We start from the raw sequence: 27,424 nt of genomic DNA, 5'->3' as shown, positions 1-27,424 counted from the left end.
TTTAATTAAAAGTAGACAACAAGCAAATATTTTTGAGAAGATCTTTACTACTCGTTTTAATGTTCCAACAAAGCTTTGAGCTAAATGTTAAATAAAATATAAGTTACTATAGATTAAAGTTAAATTAAATATATGTTATCTTTATGATATTTTATAGATTTTATTTTACACTTAGAGCCAATGTTACAGAGCGAAAAGAATTCCACATATCCAAACTTTCAGAGTTAAACTGAGTTTAAAATTTCACTTTGTTGTTGTATTAACATAAAGATCCCCCTTAAATATTTGGGGAATGTTCCTAGACTGCCAGTCCTTTGCTGAATGTAAATCGTTCCTGTAACTTAGAACTCCATCTTATTTACACTTGCTCTAATCTGAACCAGTTAATCATTCACTTTCGAATAACTTTAAAAATCAGTTAGAAGAGGTTCGGCTATTTTATTTAATTCTGTTTTCAAAATATGCTGTTGATATTGATAAAAATTAATATTTTCTATTCATGATTGAATATGAATTTATTTGGCGTTATTTGCAAACGATACAAATATTTTAGTTAACTTAATTGCAAATGAAGAACACAGCGTTCGGACAATATAGTCACTACATTTTCAGCTGTCGCCAAGCCTAGCACTTCTCCAGTATCTTCCAGGGTTATTAAGTGTTGCTTTCCTATTCTAACTTGCGGTCCGTTACGATTTCGCAAACCACCTGCACCATCGTAATTTGATTTGTAAAGAAAAATGTGGCGATGGGATTCACAGATGAGCGCATAATTAAAATCTGGTGAACAATCAACGAATTTTCGTTGTTGCTTAGAAGCTTGAACATAGCCGAAGGCGTTTAAATTGCCTTCATGTCGCAGCGACCAATCTTCAGGTTTGTTTGGATTGTATTGTTGTAACCAAAGCCCTGCATCAACATCTTGACGTATAGCCAAAGCGTTAGGAAAACCCGGGCGTAAATTAGTGGAAAAAAGAGGTGGCGATGAACCCAGTAGTACAACGTGTGTAACTGATTTAGTGGGCAAATGATAACGACCTAAAATTATTTTCAATATTGACATTCTTCAAATGACATTGAAATTTTAATATATTTACCAATTTGTATTTCTTCTTCAATACCGCCTATAGGAAAGTCGCAGTCCTCAATAGGTGCTTCCAAGTTGGCAATAGGTCTTTGATCAGCTGGAAAATCTGATTGTCGGTCGTTGTCTAAAGTTTCTTTAGGGCCCGCGTTGTTAGAGAGTAGTGATGGCCAATACAAAGATGAGGTGCGTTTAACAAGCGTTATTTGCAAGTAATTATTTTCCTAATAAGCACACACATAAATATTTTATTATTATTAGATTGTGTTAATTTACTCACAATTGTCCATGTTGTCAAATCTGGATCAACCTTTGCGAAGAGCTCAGTCTCTAGAAGCACTTCCTCACAACATTTCACTGTCAGTTTATCAGCTACGTACTTTATATTGTAATCTGTCCTTTCCTTTCCTTCTTTCACATTAAATTTTATGGTTATATCGTCGTCTGTTTGCGTCCACGTAAAATCTCCAACTTTCGAGCTTTCATCGTGTAATTGTGTTTTTTCACCATTTACTTCATTAGTTGCCGCGGTTTTTTGAGAACGAAAAACGTATTCATGGTTTGAGCAAATAATCAGAGAATCGGCACGCGGCTCAAATGCACAGTAATATAGCGAGCCTTTACTTTCGAGCGTGTCAATTATCGAGAACAGCCATTCTTTATTTTGTACCCATTTGGCCCAATGTAATTGCATAAAGTGGCAAGAGCCACTGACACAGTCAGCGTCAATTCTTTTAACCCTACCTAAAGCCAAACTAATTTGCTTTTCTTCCTGTACAATATCCAATCGACAGTCATACAAACAGAAATTACGCTCAGGAGATGTCGCGTCAGAAGCATCCTCACATATGCGGGTTTCTGCAATCAGTTTCCATTCTGCAGCCTTAAGACGATCGTTTGTATCTAGCAAATAAATATGTTGAATACCATCGCATAGCACGCAATATTTTTCAGATATAAAGCGCATGGAATAATTGTAATCTCCTTTGACACGTGGTGAGTGTTGTTTTACTCGATATACAACTCGTATTGATTCTGCGCGCCCAGAAGTTTCATTGTAAGCGGTTCGCATAACTTCACCAAGACATGTCACGTAGTAAGAACTCGTGCGAGCCCATGGATCCACTTGAAGCAAATTTTGCATGGAGAATAGTTCTGCATGCAGTAAAGAGTATCTTAAAAAACATTAAATTAAAATACTTATACAGTGTAATAAAGCTTCTACATACTGCTCCTCATTTGGTTCCGCTTTATATGGGGCCGATGGCAATTCCTCACGCAATAAAGGCACTGGATCTAAAGACAATTTATAACCATCGAAATTGTTTTGTAAAAGACTACGGTCTGAACGCAACTCCACAATTTTCGGCATTCTATAATAATTAACTTACAAATCCACGAATAACAACTAATTTTAAATAATCTGCTTCCTTCCACAAACGACAAGGAATGTATTTCTTGATCTTCTTTATCTCTGACGTTTAGTAAACAAAAGTTCTCATGTGCAAGCTGTGTTTAGTCGGGTTATATTTATTCTTGTTAGTATTGAGAGAAAACGTAAGTTTAAAGAATGTGTTACGTATTTGTAATTAAGTATTTATTTTCACACATTCTGTAAATTTAAACTGCTATGAGGAGAACTCTCATAATTTATCTTTATTCTTGTAATTGACATTAAAAACATGCATTTTATTGAAACTGCAATCGAAACACAGTTCCTTCTGTTTAGCACATCTTCGCAATTTTTCATCATGATTGGTTCAAAATGATTTTCTTTTGGTTGATAAAAATATACTAAAATGCTAACATCACACAGTTTGAAACATAATGAGTATGGTATAGCCAATTGCTGTTAAAGAGTATGCCTTAAGGCTTCTTTATGCATTATATATAAGTCGAAAATTCAACATTTTCCATCTGCTTCAATTTACCTACAAGTTTTGATTGCTCCATAATTAACTTTTATTAATGGTTCTTGGCGTTAATGGCAAGACACACGGTTAGGCTTCCGCCCTCGCTCGCTCCAGTATGCAATTATCAGAAAGGTATATGTCAAAACAATTATTTTTTGTTGTTTTTTGAAAATATATTTTGAATGGCTTTAAATTATCATGAAAATATAATTTATTACGTAACATTTGGCTGTCCCGACTTCAAAGTCAGCTGCTAACATGAAATATTATATTGTACAAAAAGTTTTCTTTGTTACTATAGGTTGCTTCTAGGTAGACAAACAAGTATTTTTCTTCAAATCCATCAATGTTCGGATGCAGAATAAAACTATATACCTAAGAGAGTACGTAGGCGAAAAATATGCAATTTTGGTTTCGTTGATTCCGTTCAGGCATTTTTGATGTTAAAGAAAATGGCTATAATGCCAAAAATGTAGATAAAATCACAGAAATAAACAAAGTTGATCGGCACGCTAGTAATCGCAGCAACGCCCTGGAGCCAAAGGTCGACCATAAAACAGTTTTAAGCCATTTGCGCAAATTGGTTTGTATTTTTTGACGAATTGCTGAAGTTTAAATGTTTAATGTTACTCCAGCAGATCATAAATATTCAGGAACCGAGGTACATCAAAGATCAACTTATATTTTCAAAATCTTGCCGTTCGTTAAGCTTAGTTCCAATGAAAAACAATTGTTTGGTGACTGAATGTCAATACTTTGTGTTCTCTGTCCGTATTTGGAATAACTTACCCCGAAAAATTAAATGTCTGCCTCAAGCATAAATTGCATTGTTATCTTGCCGAATATTGCTGATTGTATTCAAATGATTTCTCATAATTTCAATCAATTCCATTCAAGCCCTACTTCTACTATTTTTATCTTTCTTCTTCTTTTAATACCTTCTCCAACTTCAACTTCTTTACCACTAGCTATAATTATAAGCACGAAAAAATAGATCTATGTACTTATATGTGAACGTATTATAACTCCCAATTAGTAATTAAAAAGCGAGATTTCTCATACAAAATTTCTCTCCTTAAATCTGAGATTAAAAAATAACCATACTTTTTGACATGCAATTCTGTGTTTTCTGGGTAATAGATCATTGTTTTTACGCGTGCAAAGAAAAACGTCAAAGTAAAACTGAATAAAATGGATGCCGGCAAACAAAACAGGTTTGTAGACTTAATTCTAATGTTTGTTAGGTATTATTAACTATGCATTCATATAACAGAAATAGCGTTTGCCCATAAACGTGTGTCCTCATATTACTTATTATAAAATCTAGTATCGAATTTCGAATGCGTATTGCTGCCATAATTTTTTGATACCTTAGTAAACGTCGTTTACGGAGTGCCTCCAACTGTTTATTATTACCAGTCAATGTCGCAATTAAATTAGCTAATCCTCCACCTTCCAAATTATATATATATATGTATATCTAATTGGCGCGTACATCCTTTTTGGGTGTTTGGCCGAGCGCCTCCTCCTATTTATGGTGTGCGTCTTGATGTTGTTTCACAAATGGAGGGACCTACGGTTTCAAGCCGACTCCGAACGCAGATGTTTTTTATGAGGAGCGTTTTCATGGCAGAAATACACTCGGAGGTTTACTAGTGCCTGCCGAAAGGCGAACGCTATTAGAAAAAACGTTTTCTTCATATTTGGGTTTTCCCCGAGATTCGAACCTACGTTCTCTCTGAATTGCGAATGGTACTGACGCACCAACTCATTCGGCTACGACGGTCGACTTCTAAATTAGCTATTGTTAGTAATAATCAACCAAAATTCCACCAAAATAATTTCTATAAAGAAACACACAACAGTATTGACAGCTGATTGTCAATTTTGCAGATAATCTGCCATATGTGAACGGGTAGATTAATTTTTTGGATTTATTGGTAATTTATACATATGTGAACGTACTTTTAATTTCTTTTTGAGTTGGAGGTTTTAGGATACCTATATAAACGTAGTATTATATGTATTTCCAGTACTTTAAAAATTCTACACTGCCACTCCGGCTGAACAGATTCGAGTTTGACATTTTATTTTGTTTTGTATTTCTCTATTTTGATTCCCAGCTTTCATTTGAGTATCCTTTTTATCCAGAACCTATAGGAAATGGGTGGGTAAATTTTATTGCATTCTGTGTTTGCCTTCGTATAAGTTTATGTGTGCTATTTGGAAAAGTTAGTTTGTTCGAAAATCTAGAAAAAGGATTATTTTCAAACTGAGTGAAAAACGTCTGTTAAATACTTTCGGCGCAGCAGTCAAATTCGTATTAGTTGTAAACAAAATTGGAAACATTTTAGAAAAAGCTCGCATTTATTCCTGATTTGGAAAACTTTTTTTTTTCTATTTTGTGTTCGCATGAGTTGACGCCTAGCAATCCCTACATCGCTCCTTAAAGAGTACACACAGCGTCAATGTAAAAGAGAAATAAAAACAAAAAATCCAATTAACGTCCTTGGCTAGAAAATGGGTAAGTGATAAATAAATAAGGAAACGACAAAATGCATGAAAGCGCAGCTAATAATATTGGTGAAGGAAACGTATAAGTACCGAACCAAGGGTCGGAAAAGTGCGCTGACAGTGAATGTGATTGTGATGGTGACAATTGTATTATCCGAATTTTTGGCAGTTTCACACTTTCCGTTGCCTGGGTGGATGCACTCTCCACTCTTCCTGCTTGCAGCTCGCATACAAATATTTGAAGCTTCAATTTGGGACAATTGAGTTTAGTGCCTTGGGGCGCAGCTTCTGCTGCAGACGTGCTTTTGTTATTTCGATTGCGTTGTTTTCATATTCACATCGCCTGCTACATACCTTTGCCTTTTGTGTGTTCATAAATATTAACCTAAATAATTAGTTTACTTACTCAATTTAATGTGATCCTGTTTTTCTTTTTCCGTTGCTTCCGTTTCTTGGCAATTCGCGTGTTGAACTATGCAGAAAACATCGAAATGCTGAAAGCACTTTACGACTTCCAGGCGGTCTACCCCAAAACGATAAGTTTCGATGAAGGCGAATACTTTATATTGTACCAGACTTCAGCTCGTCAACGAAACTGGTGGCAAGTAGTTAGCATGAAAGGCAATATTGGTTTTGTGCCATCTAATTACGTAATGAAAATCAAGGTAAGCACAAAAATATTTTGATTATTTCAATGTTGTCCATGACAAATTTGTTGGGATTTTGAACACGGCACAAAATGAAATGTTTATCTAAGATCCACTGCCGTGACCATTGATTGTTGTTTCTAAAAATCGTTTAGTAGTGTGATTTTTGTAACGGAAAAGGGGTGCGGTCAACAAAATGCGTAACGTTTTTTTTTTATAAAAATTGCACAACTAACACTGTTCTTAGTGACGTAGGTCGGGGAAAATAAAATTCATAATTTTAAGTACATTTGAAATTTGTCGTTTATTTAAAAACAGAAATAAGTTGATAAGATGAGGATAAGATTAAGATATTGCATGATTTGATATATAAATTTTAGCTCTACTCGATTTATCAATAAGAACCAATCAGCTTTTTGTTTTTGTGTTCTTTGAATAAAAATTTGTTATTCATTTATTTTTGTTTTTTAGTTCATAGTGCAAACAATTGGAAATGCGCAAGAGGGTGACTATTTAGATTTACAGTTTCTGGCTGTATAAGATTTGATTTACTAACTTTTTAAGAAAGCGGAAAAAGAGACTATAAATATAAATAACTCAGCAGTAAAAATATAATGAATTGATATGAAATCTTGAAGAACAGAAGGTTGATATGGTGGCATTGCAGCTTATCAAAAATGCTGCCTAGGACAATAAGCCTGTCGGTTGTCGTGGGTCGTTGAATCAGTCACGGTCAATTTTGGATAGTCATCAATTTTACCTGCAGGTGAAGCTCTTCGGTAATTGGCCTCAGATAAGGACGTTCGTAGTACGAGAGTTGGTAAAGGGAGGCAGGTTGTTGTTGTTATTGTTGTTGCAGTTAACTTTGCCCTGTCAGTGTAGTATAAATCACCGGTCATCTTTACCTAGCTCATGTAACGGTAGACCCAGGAAACTTGCTGTTTCGACAGGTTGGGTCCAGAGGGAAAGGGGTGTTAGATGAGTGTGCTTGGGAGAAGGGACCTGGAAATTGTTGAAGTAGCACTCTGGCACTCCCCCAATAGCACCGTTTTGATACCATTATGAGACCTGTAACAGGCAAAAATCTACAGTCAGCCAGAGCTGTTAAGGTAATGTAGAAGATTGATGGGATTTAGGTGGGCGCACTGCCCCAAGCTGCCAAAGAAAAGAGTTCCCAGTGACCTTAATCGTCTAGCTGCTAAATTTGGACATTTACAGCGAAAGTGTTCAGCTGTCTCCTTCTCTGAAAGGTCCTCACAGCTTCTACAATGGGGATTAAATGGTAACCTTAGCTTTTTCACGCGGGTGCCGATCATCCAATGACAGCTAAGACTGTCAGGAAATTGAATGGCGTGGAGCTTCCAGGACTTTCTGAGTTCTCCTTATATTATACTGGGGCCAAAGGGCTTTCGAAATAGCTCCATAGCTGAAAAAATAGGGCTTCATCTTTTCTGCGCTTTCCTGAGAAAAGAGTTGTGCAATTAGCGTTTAACAACAGTCAGGGGGGTGCCGATGACCGGGTAGGAGGTCTCTGAGACCAATTCAGTTCCCTTCTTGGCAAGGTCATCAGCAATCTCATTTCCCTCCTTGATCCTATGTGCTGGAACCCAAATCAGTGAAAGGTGAAGGTAGTGATGGACTCTTGTTGTTGTTGTTGTTGTTGTAGCAGCATAAACATTTCCCATACATATATGGGGAATTCTGCTGAAGTGACAGTCCTAGGATGGATATAAATCCGGGTCGTTCCGGTAACGTAGAACAGACTGTCGTGGGAACGTGTGATAGATTCTCGATGAATGTTGTTTAAGACCTGTTGATATACTATAGGGCCGTTAGAACAGCTCGTTTCCTAGTGCTACCATTAGATGTCATCGACTAAATATGTATGTTAGCAGCTTATTAAATCTTGGAGCGTTTGTTTATACCGACAATGATATCAAATCAAAGGAGAGGGGCTATAAGTTGTTTGTGCCAAGAGGTCCTTTGCTTATAAATGCGCACTGGCGGTTTGGGGACTTGTTCGCGGTTCCGTATTTTGATGGATGCGAGAAGAACGACAATAAACTATGGAATTTTACCCAAAGGGGATATTCATAGACGCAATTGCTATGTCAATTGTTGGAGCAGCTCATTGCCAAGGCAACTGGTTCTACGTACCGAAATGACTCGTGATTCTCTCAACCATATTTCCCTATTCCGCCTCTCGTCTATCGTCACTGGAGCATCTTTGTGCAGGAAGCTCCATCCAAACTGAACTTCGGTTAGGTTCAATTGGTGTACGATCTGTTCAGGATGCCATGCTGCTCTTGGCAATAAGCGTCCTCACCCATCACGTCTTCAATTTACTCCGAATCTCACCAGAGCAGCATCTCTTCTCCTTTCTCTCAGCTGCAACTTTACCTTTGGTTCATCGTTAGATTCCTGTCCAACCCGCCGAAGCACAAGGCAAGTGCCAAATACGTTCGTTGATTGCGTTTCGTCAGACTCGAAAAGATACGCGAGCCTTTTTAGACGACAGCTCATGTCGACTGCATCCTCTGGTGGAAAGACCCAGACGTCATGCAGACTGCCAAACCAAAGTTACATGAGATATGCGACGATTACCTATAACAACAACAACGGACCAAAAAAGAGTCCGCCACTAGTTTTCACCAGCTATGAAGTTCAGGTGGTCATAAAGGAGGTAAAAGCTTCCAAAACCATTGGACCCGAAGGATTTAATATGTTGAGGCTGACAAACAAACATAGGTCCAACGGGAATACCATATCGTGCAAAGGTCTCCATTTTGTGTATTGCCCCTCTTATAATCCCTGGCAAGTGGAAAGCAGGAAGAGTTGTTTTACTACTGAAACCTAGGAGACTCGCCAACCAAGGAGAGTTGTTGTTGTAGCACTAGCAGAGTTGTTTTTGTTGTTGTTGTTGTTGTAGCATCATAAACAGAGGAATGGCCGCTGAAGTGACAGTCCTTGGCCCGAAATAAATCCGGGTCGTTCCGGTTACGTAGAACCGACTGTCGTGGGAACGAGCAGTAGCAGAGTCTTATCGTCCGATGTCTCTCCTTTCCTCAGTTGAGGAGATACTTGAAACCCTTCTGCTCCCGGACTTGCGAAACATCTGCCTTTAGCTACACACCAATAAGGTTTCCGTAAAGTGCACAATACCGCCACAGCACTTAATGCCATAAAATAAATAAATAATTGGAGCGTACATTTCTGTTAGGTGTTTAGCCGAGCTCTTCCTCCTCCCTAATGCCATAGACGCGCAAATAAACCGTCAACTTAACCGAAATCGTCCATGCGAAAGAATAACCATGGTATCGTTAGATTTGTTTAAGGCTTTCGACACAGTTAGCCATACAACGCTACTAATTGACATTGAACAATCCACTCTCACATAGGAGCTGAAGAGGTAGGCCGTAAATTATTTGTGTAGTCGATAATCGTCAGTGATATTTTAAGATCAAATCCCAAAATGGGATACCTTCCGATGCTCCATGTAAAACATCTTCACAACAAGTTATGTAAGCTTCCTGTCAGAAAACATAACACTAAGCTCAGTAAGCAGATACTGCTGGAGTGGTATCGTAGAAACTACCTTGCTGCAGGCTGCGCCACCTCTTAGGCATGCTAGGAGGCATCTCCATCATCTAACTGACGAGATCCGTACATACATGCAACACCTATTGGAACTCACAACATATACAGGGTTCGTTACTTTTATTCCATTAAAAGTTAAAAATAATACAAAATTAAGAATCAATTTACTTTTTCTCGATATGGCCACCTTTTGCCTTGACTATAGCCTTGAGACGGTCCAGAAACGAATCGCAAGCTGCCGAATGTTACTTGGAGGTATTTTGGCCCACTCGCGGATAATGGCTTTTTTTTCAGCGTCTCGAGTTGGTGAATCTTTTAGTTCGGACCTTGGCCCAAAGACAATAATCCATCTGATTCGCGTCTGATGAATTTGAGAGCCATTGTGTGGACGTTATGAAGATTGTTGTTTTTTAGCCATACCTTGACGTCAGGCTCGATGAACACGATTGGAGAGCGCCTATCTGTGGGCTCAGCGGTCAAACCATTACCTGTGGCGTGTGCTGCCTCCTGGTGGCAAAGAGATTACTCAAATTCTCGTATGAACGGTCGGTCAAATACGGAGAGAGATTACGAATTGCTCAGTTTGAGCATCGTCAGAAAACACAATGTTCGAAAATTGACCGATTTCGGCCAAGCGAAGAAACTCCTTCGCTCTCTCATGTTTGACCTTTTGCTGCTTTGGTGTGAGATCATGCGCCTTTTGGATCTTATAAGGCTTGACTTTTAGATAATTTTTCAGTTCTTTCGCCATTTCATTGGCGTTTCGTCGGGGATTTCGCTCAAGTTGAATCTTTATTTTTTGAACCATTTCACGTGAAGTTGCAGTCTTTTGATGACCACCTCCATGACGTTTCGCGATGCTACCAGTATCATTATAACGAGTAATGGTGCGATAAACAAAAACTTTATTTACTTTAAGGTGCTCGAGCCCACCAACAATCTCTGGTTGTGATTTTCCAGCCAAATATATTGCAATCACACTATTACGTTTGAAATCCATTACTGATTTTCTTTTTCTCGTTTACTCTCGGAAAAATGCTTCCGCGCGCTTGTAAGCAATACTCTGGATTGGATTTACCCAAATAACAGACAGAGATCTTAGATGACGAGCCTATAGATATCATGAAACTGGCAACAAATATGGTGGGCCCAGACGTGGGTGAATAGTATTGGTCCATTTCATGGACGCCATTCTGGGTCCTCCCAAAGTAAGGCATAAAGTGGTTCCGGGAAGGGCGTCTCTCCAGAACAGGAGGAGTGATTGTTTTAGTGGCCTCACCATTCGACGCAGTTGAAGTCGGTCGCTGTAAGTGCGAAAGCATTTTGAACTCTACCTAAAAAAATCCAAAATTGAGCCACACATAGTCAATATCTGTTCGCATGATGCGACACCTCCTGATATGCATACTTAATCCTAACACCCATCCTTCTCTGCTGCCACCCTGTTGATGCATCATATATTGATTAATTCTTTAATTATATAAGTACATGATTACATACTTACTCTTCATTTTCCACTTCGCCCCATTTGAGACTTCCGTTTGCACTTCAATGCTTCAGTGGTATCTGTGTGTGTACTCAACCTATAATTACCCATGAAGATTGCCTATTTTACGGATTTGCTTGTCTCCCCGAGCTGCAACTGCCGGCGATAGCATCAGCAAAGTAAGTGGATAAAATGCAACTTGAGGGTTATTGACCCAATTTTCGGGCGAAAATCTTTCGAAAAACATTGCAAATGCGCTACTGTGTGCATTCATTCAAGCATGCACACGTTTATGCATACATACATACATATATTTACAATACATACTCTCCATTTGCACTGAACTTGTGTGGATCTATTGTATTTGGAACTATGACTAGTTTGGGTTTTTTCTTATACCCGTTAAATACGTAGCATTTGCTTACTTCATAATTGACAAGCAGGGTCTAGTTCCTACTCAAATAATTTTCGTACTTTTTTCGCCAAATCAACAGAAAATACACACGAACTTATAAAAATAGACTTGAGTGGGATTTGTTAAATTTGTTTAGTTGGATTATTTTGTTTCAGAGACTCGCATTAGCTAGCACTAGAGAACTCATCTAGATTCGAGTCACCTTATTGGAAAAGAGTTATGAAATTATTCGTATAGAATTGATCTGACTGAGCTAATAATTCCTTAGGGCTTTTATGTACATATTGTATTTGTGTGCGTACTATAGAAATTATTTGTTATTTGGAGGAGCGAGAGACCTTCATTTTTAGCCAAACAGCAAAGCGTAGAGCAAAAATTAGAAATGCGGCTCGGTCTGTAAACACCTTTCAAGGATGTGCGCACATTTATACTTACAGTAGTGTTCATATAATTAAGTCACTTTATCGTTTTACCATAGTTTAATAAGAACAAATTAAAAAGAAAAAAATGCATCTACATTTTCCAACCTTTTACTCAGAATTTTAAGAAATGTAATTTTATAATTCTGAAATTCTGTCTTCTAAACTTCCAAATTTCAAAAAACAAAACAAAAAAATGCATCAAAATTTGCCTACCTTTTTATTCAGAATTTTAAAAAATTTTCTGCAAATGTAGTTTTATAATCCATTCTGATTTCATATTCTGAAATTTGAACTTCCGAATTTCAAAAAAAAAAAAAATACTCCAAAATTTGCCTACTTTTATTCCAGAATTTTTAAAAAAATTCTGGAAATGTAGTTTTATTAATCCATTAAGGGGCATTTTTATTCAGAATTTTAAGAAAATTTCAATTTTAATTCGGGGGATGTAGTTTTATAATCCTTAAGTTTCAAGGGACTCAAATTTTTGACTTTTAAAATTTCCGAATTTTAAAACAAAAAAAAAAATACATCAAAATTTGCCTACCTTTTATTCAGAATTTTATGAAAATCCTGGGGATGTAGTTTTATAGTTCTTAAGTTTGAAGGGGCTCCAAATTCTGACTTCTGAACTTCCGAATTAAAAAAAAGCATTAAAATTTGCCCAATTTTGTATTCACAATTTTAAGAAAAACTCTGGAAATGTGTTTTAAAATCCTTAAATTTCAAGGGACTCAAATTTTTGACTTCTGAATATAAAATAAAAAAAATTGCTAATTTTTAATTCAGAATTTTAAGGAAATTCTGTGGATGGAGTTTTATAACCCATTAAGTTTCAAGGTACTGAAAATTGTGACGTCTGGCTTTTAAACTTAAATAAACGACCGCCGTAGCGGAATGCGGTGATGCGGGACGGTCATTCAGAAGTGTGTAGGTTCGAATCTCCGTGCATGAGACAGCAAAATGATAGACAAAGTTTTTTCTAATAGCGGTCGCCCATCGGCAGGCAATGGCAAACCTCCGAGTGTATTTCTGCCATGAAAAAGCTCCTCATAAAAAATATGCGTCTGCCATTCGGAGTCGGTTTATAACTTTAGGTTCCTTCATCTGAGGAACAACATCAAGACGCACACCACAAATAGGAGGAGGAGCTCGGCCAAACACTTACAGAAGTGTACGCGTGAAGTGACTTAATTATATGAGCGCTAGTGTACGTATGTATGCCTGCGCGTACATCCTTGAGAGGTGTTTATAGATCGAGCATATTCTCCAATTTTGTTGTATTTATTTCTTATCGATGTAGATATGTATGCATCTTCTTGTTTTCATTCCACATCAGGGTGGCCTTGTTATTTTATTAGGATTTTAAAGTTTTTAACTCATAAAAGATGTCCATTATGTACTGAGTTGAGGATGAATAGGATAATTGTGCTGTAAAACTTAAGCGCGTTGCAATTATTTTTTACAGGACCTCAGTAATTTTATAGATTGTCAAACAAAGTTACAGTAAAAAAGTATAGTAAATAAAAAAGCAATAACACCAAATACCAAAAAAAGGAAAACAATTTGTATAATAACCGTGAAGCTTCATTCCGGCGGATTGCGGAAAAAAAAAATTATCCTATGAGTTCAACTCCGACTACGCTTTCCACGTTTCTTGTGCGCAAAGCTTATTTCTGCGTTTATCTTAAAAAAAAAAAACCATTGAGAACTTGATGAAAAACTTGATTGCAAATTGTCAAATATCGCCCATGAAGGAAGAGGGCTGAGGAAGCGCAAAAGGCCATGACCGAAGTTGGACATGACGTATGAAAAAAAATGTTTATATTTTTTATAATTTTTTTTTTCTCAGTAAACTACAAAAGAGGTACAACTTTTAATTAAGTCGATCACACAATAGGCAGTCCTGGTTTTGCCATCAAATGGTAATCAATTTTTTTATTATTTTTTTTTTTATTACTTGTGAAGTTGACACAACACTGGCTACAAGGTCTTCGGCAGTTATATTTTTCATATTTTATCTTTAAATTGCATATGCTTTCGTCCAGCTTTCTTTGAGGTGTTTTGTGATAACATTAGTGCTACATAATGAAGTATTTCTCTATTTTTTGTTTGTTGAATATTCTCATAAAAAATAATGTAAACGGGGTGGCCCATATAATGGTTTCTTTATAATAATTCAAAAAAATAAAAATCGTGTAAAGCAAATTTTTTTCGGTTGCTTCGAAAGATCAAATACTCCCCATCTGATTTCGCATAAGCGCATCCTGTTAACACAGTTTTGAATTTTTTTTTCCTTGTTGACGGCTTCTAGCTCAATCTCACAAATGGTTTGCTTGATATTCGCTTAAGGTACTGAATCGTCAATGGATTCTTCGCATAAAAAACGGCCTTTCACTGTATCCCATAAAAAAAGAAATAGCGGCGTCTAATCAAAGCCAATTTACATCGCCGAGACGCCTGATTACTCGATTACCAAACATTGCATGGGCTGGGTGACATGGTGTCCATTATATTGACACCAAAGATCGTCTAAGTCCGTGTCTTCAATTTTCGTCCAGAAAAAATCATTTATCTTGGCTCAGTAGTGCTCACCGTTGACCGAAATGGCGTTTCTAGCAACATTTTCAAAGAAAAACGAGCCAATGTTGCCACCACACAAAACTGTCACTCCCTGCGCAAGCATTGGCTTCACGACGATTACGTGCGGGTTTCCGATCTCCAGATGCTTGTTCACATAGCTATCGAGATCAAAATGCGCTACGTTAGGAAATATGATTTTGAATTCTCTTCAATGAAAAGTAGGCTCATAGAATTAGTCTTGAAAATTTGAACTATATCAATAAAAACAATTAATCAGATTTAGAATGAATGACCTGAATCCAGCTTTAGAAAATGTATACCTCATCCAAATTTAAAAAATATTTTATTCAAAAAATGTTATCTTGCCATTTTTCACAACTGATAGTGGAGACAATTTTTTGAATGGAATTTGCGTGTCGTTTAAAATTTAATCTCACTTTTTGCTGAGTTACTTCTATTTAGCTAAAATTTGTCTGAAAGTGCTATAAAAGCTCCGTAAGCACTTAGAAGCCAGTATTAGCATAAAGCTATCAATTTACAACGAACGAAATTAGCCGAGTGAGGTAAATGAATGCATAGATCTCAAGAATATTGTGTCAAAATTTCAAGTCTATCGGAGCAAAATTTAGTATTTGAGCATCCGTTGCTCTAGGCTGGTTATTCTTTACCAGCTCTACTTTAAAACATACCTCATAGCACAAAAATGACTGAACCAGTTGTTTCGAAATTTTGTACATCACATCTTCAAATAAATCATCAGGTATGTCTGGGTGCTTTTTTGTTCTTTTTTTTATAATTATTAATGTTACAATAACAAAAATAGCATTTTCGATTTTAGCGGAAATCGGTTTTTTGCCTCCCAGTTACTAAGAAAAATTAAAAAATTCTTCAAGGAGTACCTCGAGAAACCTCACCTTTAAAAAGTGCATTTTGATTCTTTTGTTTTAGAGGATTCTGTTGCGAATACCATCCGGAGATTGACTGTCACTCGCTCGATTCTCAATATATTGCAATGTTTGTAATGCAAATTTAGGAAAAAATCGTTTAAATTACATTGCATTATTTATAATATGATTGACTGAATAAACTAACACTAACTGTTTCGCAAACAAAAAAAATTTAATAACATGATTTTTCCAAACTTATCAGCTCCCCCTTAATGTAGGTATGCACTCACTATACGCATTTTTATATTTTTCGCAGCAAGGTGTCAGCACCTAATCTTTTAAGAAAATACACAAAATAAAATACAAATACATCCACGTATATGTATACAGTGAATCAAACGTCTAATCTGACTTTCTCATTTTTGAAACATATTTTCGAAAGGGTAATTTAAATTTATTTTGAAAAAGCATGTTTTTCATTTATTTACAGTCTACTCAATTTAATTCCATATAAAACATATTATTTGCGTTCAATATTTTTGTACCGGAAAATAAAAATAAACAAAGTTGGAGAATCCATGTCAAAATGCATAATCGTACGAGGTGTGAATCGAATTTTGAATTTTCACCGGTTACGTACATATATTCGAATTTCGATTTTTTTGTGGCGATATGTTGGTACTCATGTCTCTCACTCATGCCGACGAGTTCGGCCATTTTGAATGTTCAGTTAATTGTTGTTCAAAAACATGGATCAAAGAACCTGTATCAAATTTAGTGTGAAAAACGAAATTAAGTGCGGGGATGCATTCCGAATGTTGACTGTGTCATACGGAGAAGCTACTTAGGACCAAAGCAACGTTTATCGGCCCGAGCACTTCAACAACAGACGAACAAATTGATGAAGTGAACAAAATGGTAATGGCCAATCGTCGAATCACCGTTGGAGAAGTTGATGAGGACCTAGACATATCGGTTGGTTCGTGCCATTCGATTTTTTTCAATGATTTGGGCATGAGACGGGTCGCCGCAAAATTCGTACCAAAACTGCTCAATTTCGACCAAAAGCAGCATCGCATGAACATTGCTAATGAGATGTTGGACTCTGTCCGCGACGACCCCGATTTGCACCAAAGAGTCATAACTGGTGACGAATCGTGTGTTTATGATTATGACGTGGAAATCAAAGCACAATCACCTCAATGGAAGCTGCCGCTCGAACCAAGACCGAAAAAAGGGCCCCAAGTTCGGTCGAGTGTAAAAGTTTTGCTTACCGTTTCCTTCGATTGCAGGGACGTTCTGTATCATGAGTTCTTGCCACAGAGTAAAACGGTCAATAAGGAATATTACCTGAAAGTTATGCGCGATTTGCGCGAAGAACTGCCCGGATTTGTGGAAGAACAAAAATTGGCTCTTGCATCACGATAACGCCCCTGCTCACACATCGTTGCTTGTGCGCGACTTTTTGGCCAAAATAATACACTAATGATGCCACAGCATGCGGATTCTGGCCCCCTGTGACTTTTTGCTCCCGAAACTGAAGAGGCTCAAGAAAGGACGACACTACGCTGCGATTGACGAAATAAAGACGGCATCCAAGGAGGAGCTGAACAGATAAAAAAATAATTTTTTAAAGAGCTTCTAGGATTGGAAAAAACGTTGAGGGGACAAAATAGATATTAATGAATAAATAAATAATTTTTGAAAAAAACACAAAATTCGCGATACTTTTTGAACACACCTCGTACATAAATAGAATGCGACAGGAATCCTTTATATTTCAAGCGCGCTCAATATGCGCATTAAATTCATAAAAAGCGCCACAGTTTTTAGTTTGCTTCAAGTTTCATAGCTTAGCAATATGGCTCCATCAGCCAAACAGACAACTAAAGAGGATTGTTAAATTGCATGAAGAGGGAAAAATTATTAGAGAAATCTGCAATTTAATGAATAAAGCTCCTTTCTGCAGTGCAATTCATATTTAGAAGATACAAAACTGAATCTTCAATTGCAAATAAAAGCCGCTTAGGCCACGGGAAGAAACTTAATTATCGCGAAGAACGCATCGTTTAAACGAAGTTAAAAAAATCAGCCGCAGAACTTCATAAATTGTTTAGGGAAAATACTAATAAAGTTGACTTATGACGAAACAGTTCCAAATGTGTTGGAAAAACATTACTACCACGGGCGTACTGCGCGAATGAAGCCATTTGTCAGTTCGAAAAACAAGAGAGCTCGCATGAAATTTGCCACTGAATATATAACTCGAAGCGTAACCAATTAAAAAAAAATAGTTTGGAAAATTACTTTTATTCAATTCAAAGTAAAAACTGTGTGAAAATAATGCAAAATTAAGAATCAATTTAGTTTTGCTCGATATGACCACCTTTTGCCTTGAATATAGCCTTGAGACGGACCAGAAACGAATCGCAAGCTGCACGAATGTGACTTGCAGGTATTTTGGCCCACTCGCCGTCAATGGCTTTTTTCAGCGCCTCGAGATTGGTGAATCTCTTAGTTCGGACCTTGTACTCCAAAATGGCCCACAGAGAATAATCCATCGGATTCGCGTCTGATAAATTTAAGAACTATTGTGTGGACGTTATGAATTTCGGAATGTTGGTCTGATCTCAAGAGAATTGAATCGGCTGATAGTTCAATTGCATGAAGGAGGAAAACTTTAGAGAAATCTGCAGTTTAATAAACAGAACTCATTCTACCGTATAATATATAACTATAGTAGAAGATATACAAGTGACTCTTGGAAGGAATCGTCCAGAAAATAAACAAAAATTGTTTTTCATAACATAAACGAGCTGAAGGAAGCTTTGATTGGATTGAGTACACTAATAATTAAAAGAAAAACATGCTTTCTTCCAAACAAAATGAATTTGCAGTTCCGAAATTCTATTTCAACATTGAAGAGTGATTACGATTAATTGCTCGAGTCACTGTATACGCCTGTGCTTTCAGCTGTTTATGCTTTGGCCTACGTTTTTGATACAAGCACAAATATTAGTTTGTTGTTGTTTACAGTACTGCTGGGCGTCAAATTGATGGAAGCAGCTGCATTTTCCGCTATTTTTGCAGCCTATCAAGTGGAAGGGTGCTTTGATTATCTGCTATTCTCCGTTGCTGACATATTTCGAGTAATACACTTATGATTTGTTGTTTTCATAATATTCTCACTGGCGTTGTTGCTTGGGTGGCCTTATTGAATAATAGTTCTTTTATGCAACATACACATAGACTCTGTTCAATAAAAATATAATTTGTAATCAACGCGCACAGAATACTTACCTCTGCAGGAAAACTCTTAACTAATAAGAAACAATTTCAGTTCATCCGTAAGTACGAGGTGTGGCTATGTAGTAACGAGACAACTCAGCTAATGCGACGTCACGTACTCTTCGATGGGCGCAATCTTGTTTCTATCATTCTTGGCCATGGCTTTTATTCAAATTAAAGATGTTGTTTTGTTTCCTCAGAAAAGTGCTAAGTGTAATGTAAGTTGAAACCTATGAACACGAATGGAGGCTGTTGAAGTTGTCAACGCACGTGCAGCTTGTGCCACTGGTGAGCTCAGTACTTGCAGCTTCTGAAGCTAACAAAAAAACTCCTCCAGCGCTGGTTCGAAGAATAGAATATTCGCATGTCTTGTAATGTTATTTTTGAAAATTAGGCGTTTGCGACTAGATCATCAGCTGAAAAAAGCTCTTAATGGGATTAAATTACATAATTAACTCTTTTTTAACTATAATCTATTATTTTTCCTAAAATATATATATGTAAGTTATTTTTTATGAAGTAAATAAATAAATAACCGAAAACTTGCAACGGGGAATAATTAAGACTCCTTATGATAAGTATTGCGGTTCGATAAGAGAGGGCGTTGCTACTAGCCTAATTTTTTTTTGTTGGTATACTCTTCATGTGAACGTATGTGAAGTTTCATTTCAATCTGTCAATTAGTTCTTTGTTTACAAGCCATTTAGTATCCACGCGTCACAGTATTTACTGCAGCGGAAAAAATCAAGTATCGGGCAGTGATTGAATTCTCATTGTTGGGAGATTTAAGACCAAAGGAATTTATGAATGATGAAAGTATACAAAACTTTTCGTACAGTAAAAAGATGGTCTGCTGAATTTAAACGTGAACGTGCAAGCCTTGAGGACGATCCACGTCAAGGACGTCCAAAAACAGCAATAACTCCAGAAATCGTAGAAAAAATACAGAATATCTTATTGGGCACTGTAAGCAATATTTTGACTGAAGTATTGGGTTTCAGAAAGCTGCATTTGCTAACAGTGAAACAAAAAAACATTACAATGCGACTTTTTGAGTGTTTTCGAAAGGATAAAGGGGATTTCGTGCGTCGATTCATCACTATGGATGAGACTTGGGCCTAATCAATAGGATCCTAAATCAAAAGAAGAAGCTAAAGAGTGGTGTGACCCTGGTTCTTCGGCTCCGAAACGACTTCGTGTCCAGATATCTGCCAAGAAGGTGCTAGCATCAGTTTTTTGGGATGCGAAAAGAATTTCGGTTATTGCAAACTGGTAAAGCAGTAAATTCTGAATATTATTGTAATCTTTTAGATTAGCTGAAAAAAAAAATTCGTGAAAAAAGACCCAGTTTGGAAAAGAATAAAAATGAGTGTAACTTTTTAGACCAGCTGAAGGAAAAAAATCGTGCAAAAAGACTCAGATTTCAAAAGAAAAAAATTATTTTCCATCAGGACAAAGCACCGTTCGCAAGAGCATTTTGACGATTGCTAAAATCCATGAATTAAGGTCGAATTGTTGGAGCATCCACCGTATCCACCAGATTTGAGCTCTATTGACTTCCATATCTTTCCAGATATTAAAAAAAAATGAATGCGTCTTTCATTAAATATGAGGTCGTAACTCAGGGATGGAATTCATAAATTAAAATCTCGTTGAAACAAGTTTATTGATTTTGAAGTATTTCTGCTGAATAATAAAGTGTATTTCAAACCTTAAAATTGTTTCTCTTATCGAACCGCAAAAATGATTGAACAACCTAGTAAATTTGTAAAGGTCTATATATTTTGCTGCTTTCATGTACTTTTAGTATTACATATATGTAAATATTTCCTAGAGGGTCATCAGTTTAATATAATAGCCGATTCTCCTATTGAGTGCATACAAATGATGGTGGATGACTAGTGACTGATGTCCTTGATTTATGATTATTTTACCCAACTTCCAATAGGCGTTTGGGCACTCACGCATTTGATTTTTTTTTTTGCGCCATATACTTCGTGTTTTGAGCTACCCCAAACTTTGACTTTATTATGCCGAAATTCAATGGGCCACAAAACTGCATATTCGAAATTTTTCTAAAAACTCTGTTTAAAAGGTTTGAAATTTTGGGGAAAATTTGTTGAATTTTTTTGTTTTTAATTCCACAAAGTCTGTAATGTGGATTTATATGGTTTTTGGCCACTTCAGTGCGCTCAATAATAAAAATCACCTCCTTAAATAGAGATAGGAGCTCAAATGGAGCACTGCCTATGGGAATCCATATGGTGAGGTGTACGCTCATTACTAGCTTTTATTGCGGAATTTGATTAAAATGAGACGATAGGCAATCATCTTAAGATAAGCCATAGTTCAAAATGTTTTTTATGCCTTAAAGGGAGTAGCCCTTATTATTTTGATTTGAAAGAAAGAAAATTTTAAACGAGTTTAATCATTGCACATGAAATAAGCTTCTCTTATAAAGACTGTTATAAAAAAGTATTTTCCAATAGGAGGTGTTATTGGAGATCTTTTCCCGTAAAAGATCAATGGTTTCGTTGCTTGTGTGGCACGTAGCGCTGTCTTGTGGAAAATAAACGTTGTCCAGATCAATACCATCCAATTCCGGCCATAAAAAATCGTTAATCATCTCTCGATAGCGCAATCCATTCACCGTAACTGTTGCTCCAGCTTCATTTTCGAAAAAGTAAGATGCAATGACTCCGCCGAACCATAAACCGCACCAAACAGTTACACGTTGAGGATAGAGAGGCCTTTCAACAATAACTCTTGGATTTTCTGGGCCTCAGATCTGACATTTTTGCTTGTTGACGAAGCCACCGAGTTGGAAATGGGCCTCATCACTCAAGATGATTTTTCGATGGAATTCCGGATCATTTTCATGCATTTCAACGACCCAATCCTCAAAGACACGACGTTGTCGGCCTGAGTTCTTGTATTAACTGGACTTTATAAGCCTTAAGACCCAAATCTTTATGGAAAATACGGTGTAATGACGTTTGTGGGATGCCTAATTCCAAAGAACGACGAGGAATGGACAAACCTGGGCTTTCTTCAACACTCTCGGCTACAACAGCAATGATTTCGGCTGTTCTTGAGCGACGTGCACGGGACAGCGCGAATTTTTTCACCAATTTCTGTATTGCGGTCTGACTAGGTGCTTCACGATGACCCTGAAATGTTCGAGTTTTACGAAGCGTCTCTGCCAAATTTTCACCATTTTTATAGTGAATTTTAATAATTTCAATGCGTTGTTTAAGCGTGTATCGTTCCATTTTTATTAATGGCGTAGTTTCACTAGTCAAATATCAAAAAATGACAGCTTCAAAAGTGACATTTACCGAAATAGCGGGCTATTCAAAATAACTCATGTTTTTGGAAAACCCTTTACAAGGTGGCGCACAATTAATCATCCCATCGGAAGATTTATAATTTTTGCAAATGGCGTCGTGTTTCAATCGTATTTGATACTCGTCAACTAGAAAGGTCAAGATATAGAGTTCCATCGCTCAAAACATTTTTATTTAGTAAAAAAGTTACGCTTACATAATATTAATAAATTTTGCGCCACCTTCTATACAGGCCGATATGGGAACTTCCACAGAAAAGTTTACCTTAACCGAAAACCTAGACTATGGTTAAACAAAAAAAATTGCTTGATTTATTAAAGAAAACTATTCAAATATCATAAAAGTAATATTTTCAAAATTTTCCTTAAATGCGTTCTTGAGTTATCGGAACACAAATTTCATGTTCACTTGGTGATCAGTTTTTTTATTTACAAGAGCGTTTTCTCTTTGCTGTTTAAATTTCTAAGAGTAACTCTACAATTCAACTCTAATAGCTACAATTTGGCAATAACAACAACTAGGCGTAAAACCAATGTAAAAGAGCAGTGACGCTTCAATTAACGGTAAATTTTGCATTTACTTTTAAAAGATATTCATCAATAACGTCACGCCATACAAATGCTATTTAGTCTTATTATAACTGCGCTGGCGATTGTAGATGCAAATAATTTGGTATTTTAATAAAAGTTGATAAAATTTACAAATTAAATTAAAAATTACGCCATTTAAGCAAGGAATTTCTGTCGTATTGAGCTTCAAAGTTTCGTAACGTCACGCCATATTGTAAGTAATTTTCTCGATACGTGATGGCTTTTTCTGAATTATAATTCAATCATGTCTTATGTAGATGGATTCTTCGAGTAACTGTAAAAACTACTCAAAGTGCTATAGGGAAAAACTAAAAACTGACCCACTGAGGCTGGAGAGAAGCCGTTTAAAAGCAAAAGAGAGGGCATCAAAGTACAGAAAAAGGTTAGAATCCAGCGAGCATAAAAGTGATGCAATAAGAAAACAAAATTGTAAAAGACAACAAGCATTTCGCCTGAGAAAGAAAAATGAATGTGCCAAAGAATATAGCCCAGAAGCCAATCAGCCCTTTAAATGCAGGCAAACAATAGGAAAGGCATTAAAAAAAGCCAAAACTGCTTTGCCGGCCGACCCACAGAAACGAATTTGATTTGTTATACAAAAAATATTGTACATTATCATTGAAGAAAGAATCTATATCGGCAATACAAGAAAAAAAAACAGTTTGTCGTAGACTTTTACTCAAGAGATGATATTAGTGTCCAAGCCGCAGGTAGAAAGGACACATTGATTGTCGATGGGGAAGTAGTGGCCAAGCGTTTTATGGTGCTGTCTGTTGCTGAGTCGTACGAACTCTACAAATTGGAGAAAACTACTAACTTCGTTAGCAAGTCTGCATTTTACGAATTGCGACCAAAACATGTGCAACTATCGTGCAAGATACCACATAATATGTGTGTTTGTAAGCATCACGCCAATTTTGCACTTGTTTTGGAAAGCAGTGCAGATTTTATAAAATCTTTTTCATCCAACTTTGAAAAATTTCTCGAATCTGCTTGTTGCAACATTAAAAACGAAAAGTGTATGATGAACAAGTGCAAACATGGTGTTCAGGATGTAAGAAATGAATTAGTGCCCTTAAAATATTGGCCATTGATGGATGAATCTGTTAAATGGAAACATTGGCGCAAAGTTGAAGACCGCATTGCTTTGACATACACCGAAGGATCTTTGTCTGATCTTTTGTACGAACTAGATGCCCAGTTACCTTTGTTTAAACGCCACTTTTTTATTAAACGTTCCCAACAAAACTATTTCGAAAGCAAAAAAAATGACATTAGCTCCGACGATCTAATTCTTCAAATTGACTTCGCAGAGAATTATATATTAGGTTAATTTGTCAAAATGAGGTGCAAAGCGCACATTTTAGCTACCGTCAAGTTACCATTTTCACTTGCGTTGCTTGGCTGGTTGGCGAAGTAAAATCGTACTCTATAATCAGTGACAAACTCACTCACAATAAATTCGATGTGTGCTGTTTTTTAACAAAACTTGTAGACATAATCAAAAAAGAGCATGGGCAATTTCAAAATATTTATATTTTTTCGGATGGAAGTAGCTCTCAGTTTAAAAATAAGTATATTGCGCGAAGCCTGCCAGATTTTGTTTTTGAATTTGGTTGCTAAGTTTTAGAGTGGAATTATTTTGCAACTTCTCATGGTAAAGATGCGGTCGATGGCGTAGGAGCAACGATAAAACGAAAAGTTTGGCAGGTAACAAAAACGAAAAATATAATTTTGGATACTGCAGTTTCTTTTTACCAATGTGCTCGAAATCATATATTTGGAGTTAACTTAGTTTACATTCCCACACAGCAAATAGAAGAGTTTTCTGTTTTGCTAATAGAAAAGTGGAATGAGTTGCCGAAAATTTCTGGAATACATAAAATTCATCATTTATCAAGCAGCGAAGACCGGCAAATAAAAGCAGCCGAGACTGCGTTTTCACATAAAAGTGTTGTATAATAATAAAATTAAGTTGGAATATTTAAATAAACAAAATCGTATTTTTGAAATAAAATTCATGTTTTATTTTTAAACGTCAAAAGTTATGTGCCTATTTATTTCGTTTATTTTCTCAAAACATCAAAATCACAGCGCTAACCCGAATTGAATATCTACATACACCCCCTCTATTTGAAATTTCTACAAAAAATGTAAAAATTGGTATATCAACAAAAAAAATAATTTATATAAATTTCAGTAACATAACGCCAGGTAACGTCACGCCAGAGACTTTGTGTGGTAAAAAAAAAAAACCGAAACCATTTTTTTAACATAGGAAATTGGAATGTGAACCTTAAATATTTAAATATCCTGACAAAAAGTTTCACTCGAATAGTTCTACAAAATTCGAAGAATTATGCTTTTTCAAAATTCAAGATAAGGGGGACTTCCGTTTTTTGTAACGTCACGCCAGCCTATATATTAGCTTATATTATTTAGTGTTGTTAATAAATTTCGGTAACTTCTTTACTAAAATAAAGTCCCCTTTATTACAATGCAACTATTCATATAAAATGTTTCAAATTGTTAAATAAAGCATTTTTTTTTTTGACATTTAGTCATACAAATGTCACGTCACGCCAGTTTGGAAATACCCATATACTATATTTAAGCAGTAACATTTTTAAATTAAATTGTTTTTGTTTTTCTAATTATATTATTATAATAAAAATTTGAATTAAAATTTAAGATAAAAATTCAAAGGAAATATTTTCTTATTTGCGATTTCAAGGTGGAGCCGGATTTTCTCATTAGTTTTCTCAACTCCTCAATTGAGTCTCTAGAGAAGTCCAAAGAAACAGAAATCAATGGAATTATGCCAAAAGAGGAATTGCTCGAACGGTTGCGTGAGAAAAAAATGTCCATGGAAAAACTTTACTTGGTAAGTCTAATATTTCACAGACATGAAATTAGTTACCTAAAATCTCTCATTTCATTTGTACGCATATTTCCCAGGACTACTCAGAACGTGATTGCGACTCTTCGTTGTCTTTCTCTCAAAGCATTAGCGAGAAAAACTACTCCAAATCACACAGCAATCGCGCCACATCCGCATCAGCTCAACAAACCCCACACAGCCCACAAAGTCCTCCACGTTCCAATCGCTTGGATAGTAATAAAAAATCAATGTCTAGCCCCGCTGTAGGTGTTGTAATGCCTCAAATTATGCAAGAATCCACTAGCATGGGCACTGTGCAGATACAGACACAGCAATCACAACTACAGCAGCAACAGCAACAACAACAACAGCAGCAATCGCAACAATCACAGTCTAATAATAAAGGCAGTGATATCACACAGGACAACAGTATCACATCGGAGCCTTCAGAAACCACTACAACTACAACGACAACCAGCGAAGATGTAGTGACCACATTCAAAGAGTCAAGTCAACGTGAGTCTTCGCTACAGAACTATTCAAAGCACAATGGTAATGACCGACAGTGCGAGGCAGAGGATGTTGGTGGTGGCGGTGGTGGCAACAACAGCTTTAATGGTAGTGGTGTTTTAGGTGGAAACGGTGCAACTGGCGGCGGGACCAATACTTTAACAGATGCTAGTGAACATTTCAATGATGAAAAGGTGGCCGAAAAATCTGAAGGTAGCGAACCGATAAGTGATGACCGCGATGGCACCACGTTGGCTAACGATGGTCGTGGTGATTTTACTAACAGCGTTGAAAATAGTCAAGCGCTGGATAGTGAGGATAGCGCTGTGCAGCAGGGACTGCAAACAGGTGACATTGCCACTCCTACATCTACTGTGAATGCTGCCATGTATGGAGTGACTCGCGCAAATTTGAAAGTTGAATCCTCTGATGTTTATCAAATTGTTGATATAATACGACGCAATACGAATCTAAGTTTTGATTTGTCATGCGAGGCATTACGTGTCGTCTTAACTAGTCTAGAGCAATTGTACAACGGTGCCATAAATCCATACCTAGAGGCGGTGGCGATACATGTGACCGATAAGGTGGAGACACCCAAAGCGTTGCTGGGTATGACGCATGATTCGAAACGCTTGCAGTATATATTTTCGCAGCTGGCGGATTGCAAAAACGACACTGAACAACGTTCATGGATGTTGTATGAAGATGAGGATGATATTATGCAATTCCTGGAGGAGCTAGTGGAAATACTGGTAATAAAAGAAAACTCGCGAAACGATGGGATACCCATTTTGTATAGTTATTTATTAATGTGTATTGAAATATTCACTTCTAGAACAATGCTGATGAAAATATTAGTTGTTATGAAATGTCCTGTGATCAATACCAGGTGCTTATAAATCTAGTTCAGTATTATCAAATGGAAACACGCTGGCCAATTAAACAGCTTTTGCTGAAGACTTTTACCGCTGCTTGCCATTTAGATCACATCATAGTCGATATTTTACTCACATCTGTATTGCCATTAGAAATTGTAAGTTTTTAAGAGAAATTCAAATGTGGCCCTTAAATGTTTAGGGGTAGTCAGAGGCCCGAAAAAATGATGATTTTCAATAATTTTGTTTTGCTAGTCAATTGCTTTATTTTATAAAAATGAAAACATAGCATTAATACATCATGTTTCGACTTGACTGTAGGAAAATTAAAAAAAAAAATTAATAATTGTAAAAGTTATCGCTGTTTGTATGGAGACCGTTTCTC

At 36.5% G+C, this 27,424-nt stretch overlaps 2 protein-coding genes across 4 annotated transcripts in view; one reads left to right on the top strand and one right to left on the bottom strand.

Moving 5' to 3' along the window:
* Positions 1 to 218: 218 nt before the first annotated feature.
* On the bottom strand, positions 219 to 2,559 carry LOC128856475 (nudC domain-containing protein 1). Its single transcript, XM_054091778.1, has 4 exons — positions 2,314 to 2,559; positions 1,365 to 2,259; positions 1,098 to 1,308; positions 219 to 1,038 (listed from the first exon to the last, which is right to left on the bottom strand). Exons 1-4 carry the CDS (start codon positions 2,454 to 2,456, stop codon positions 554 to 556), a joined length of 1,734 nt encoding a protein of 577 aa, XP_053947753.1. The 5' UTR covers positions 2,457 to 2,559; the 3' UTR covers positions 219 to 553.
* Positions 2,560 to 5,100: 2,541 nt separating this feature from the next.
* LOC128858045 (NCK-interacting protein with SH3 domain) overlaps positions 5,101 to 27,424 on the top strand; it is a 39,324-nt gene continuing 17,000 nt past the window's right edge. Inside the window, exons 1-5 of one of the 3 annotated variants that reach the window (XM_054093973.1) lie at positions 5,101 to 5,164; positions 5,992 to 6,176; positions 25,505 to 25,654; positions 25,729 to 26,916; positions 27,000 to 27,197. In XM_054093973.1, coding sequence (XP_053949948.1) covers positions 5,161 to 5,164; positions 5,992 to 6,176; positions 25,505 to 25,654; positions 25,729 to 26,916; positions 27,000 to 27,197 — 1,725 coding nt within the window. In that variant the 5' untranslated portion in view covers positions 5,101 to 5,160. The other 2 variants (XM_054093972.1, XM_054093974.1) reach the window with 2 other exon arrangements.

The sequence above is a fragment of the Anastrepha ludens genome, chromosome 3 (genome assembly GCF_028408465.1).
Source record: "Anastrepha ludens isolate Willacy chromosome 3, idAnaLude1.1, whole genome shotgun sequence".
NCBI lineage: Eukaryota > Metazoa > Arthropoda > Insecta > Diptera > Tephritidae > Anastrepha > Anastrepha ludens.
This window is presented reverse-complemented; position numbering and strand designations above follow the sequence as displayed.

Bases quoted from the DNA above. Each gene is read 5' to 3' on its own strand.
- LOC128856475 (XM_054091778.1), bottom strand. From the start codon at position 2,456: ATGCCGAAAATTGTGGAGTTGCGTTCAGACCGTAGTCTTTTACAAAAC. The intron at 2,260-2,313 runs GTATGTAGAAGC...ATGTTTTTTAAG, and splicing joins GCGGAACCAAATGAGGAGCA to ATACTCTTTACTGCATGCAG. The intron at 1,039-1,097 runs GTAAATATATTA...AAATAATTTTAG, and splicing joins TGAAGAAGAAATACAAATTG to GTCGTTATCATTTGCCCACT.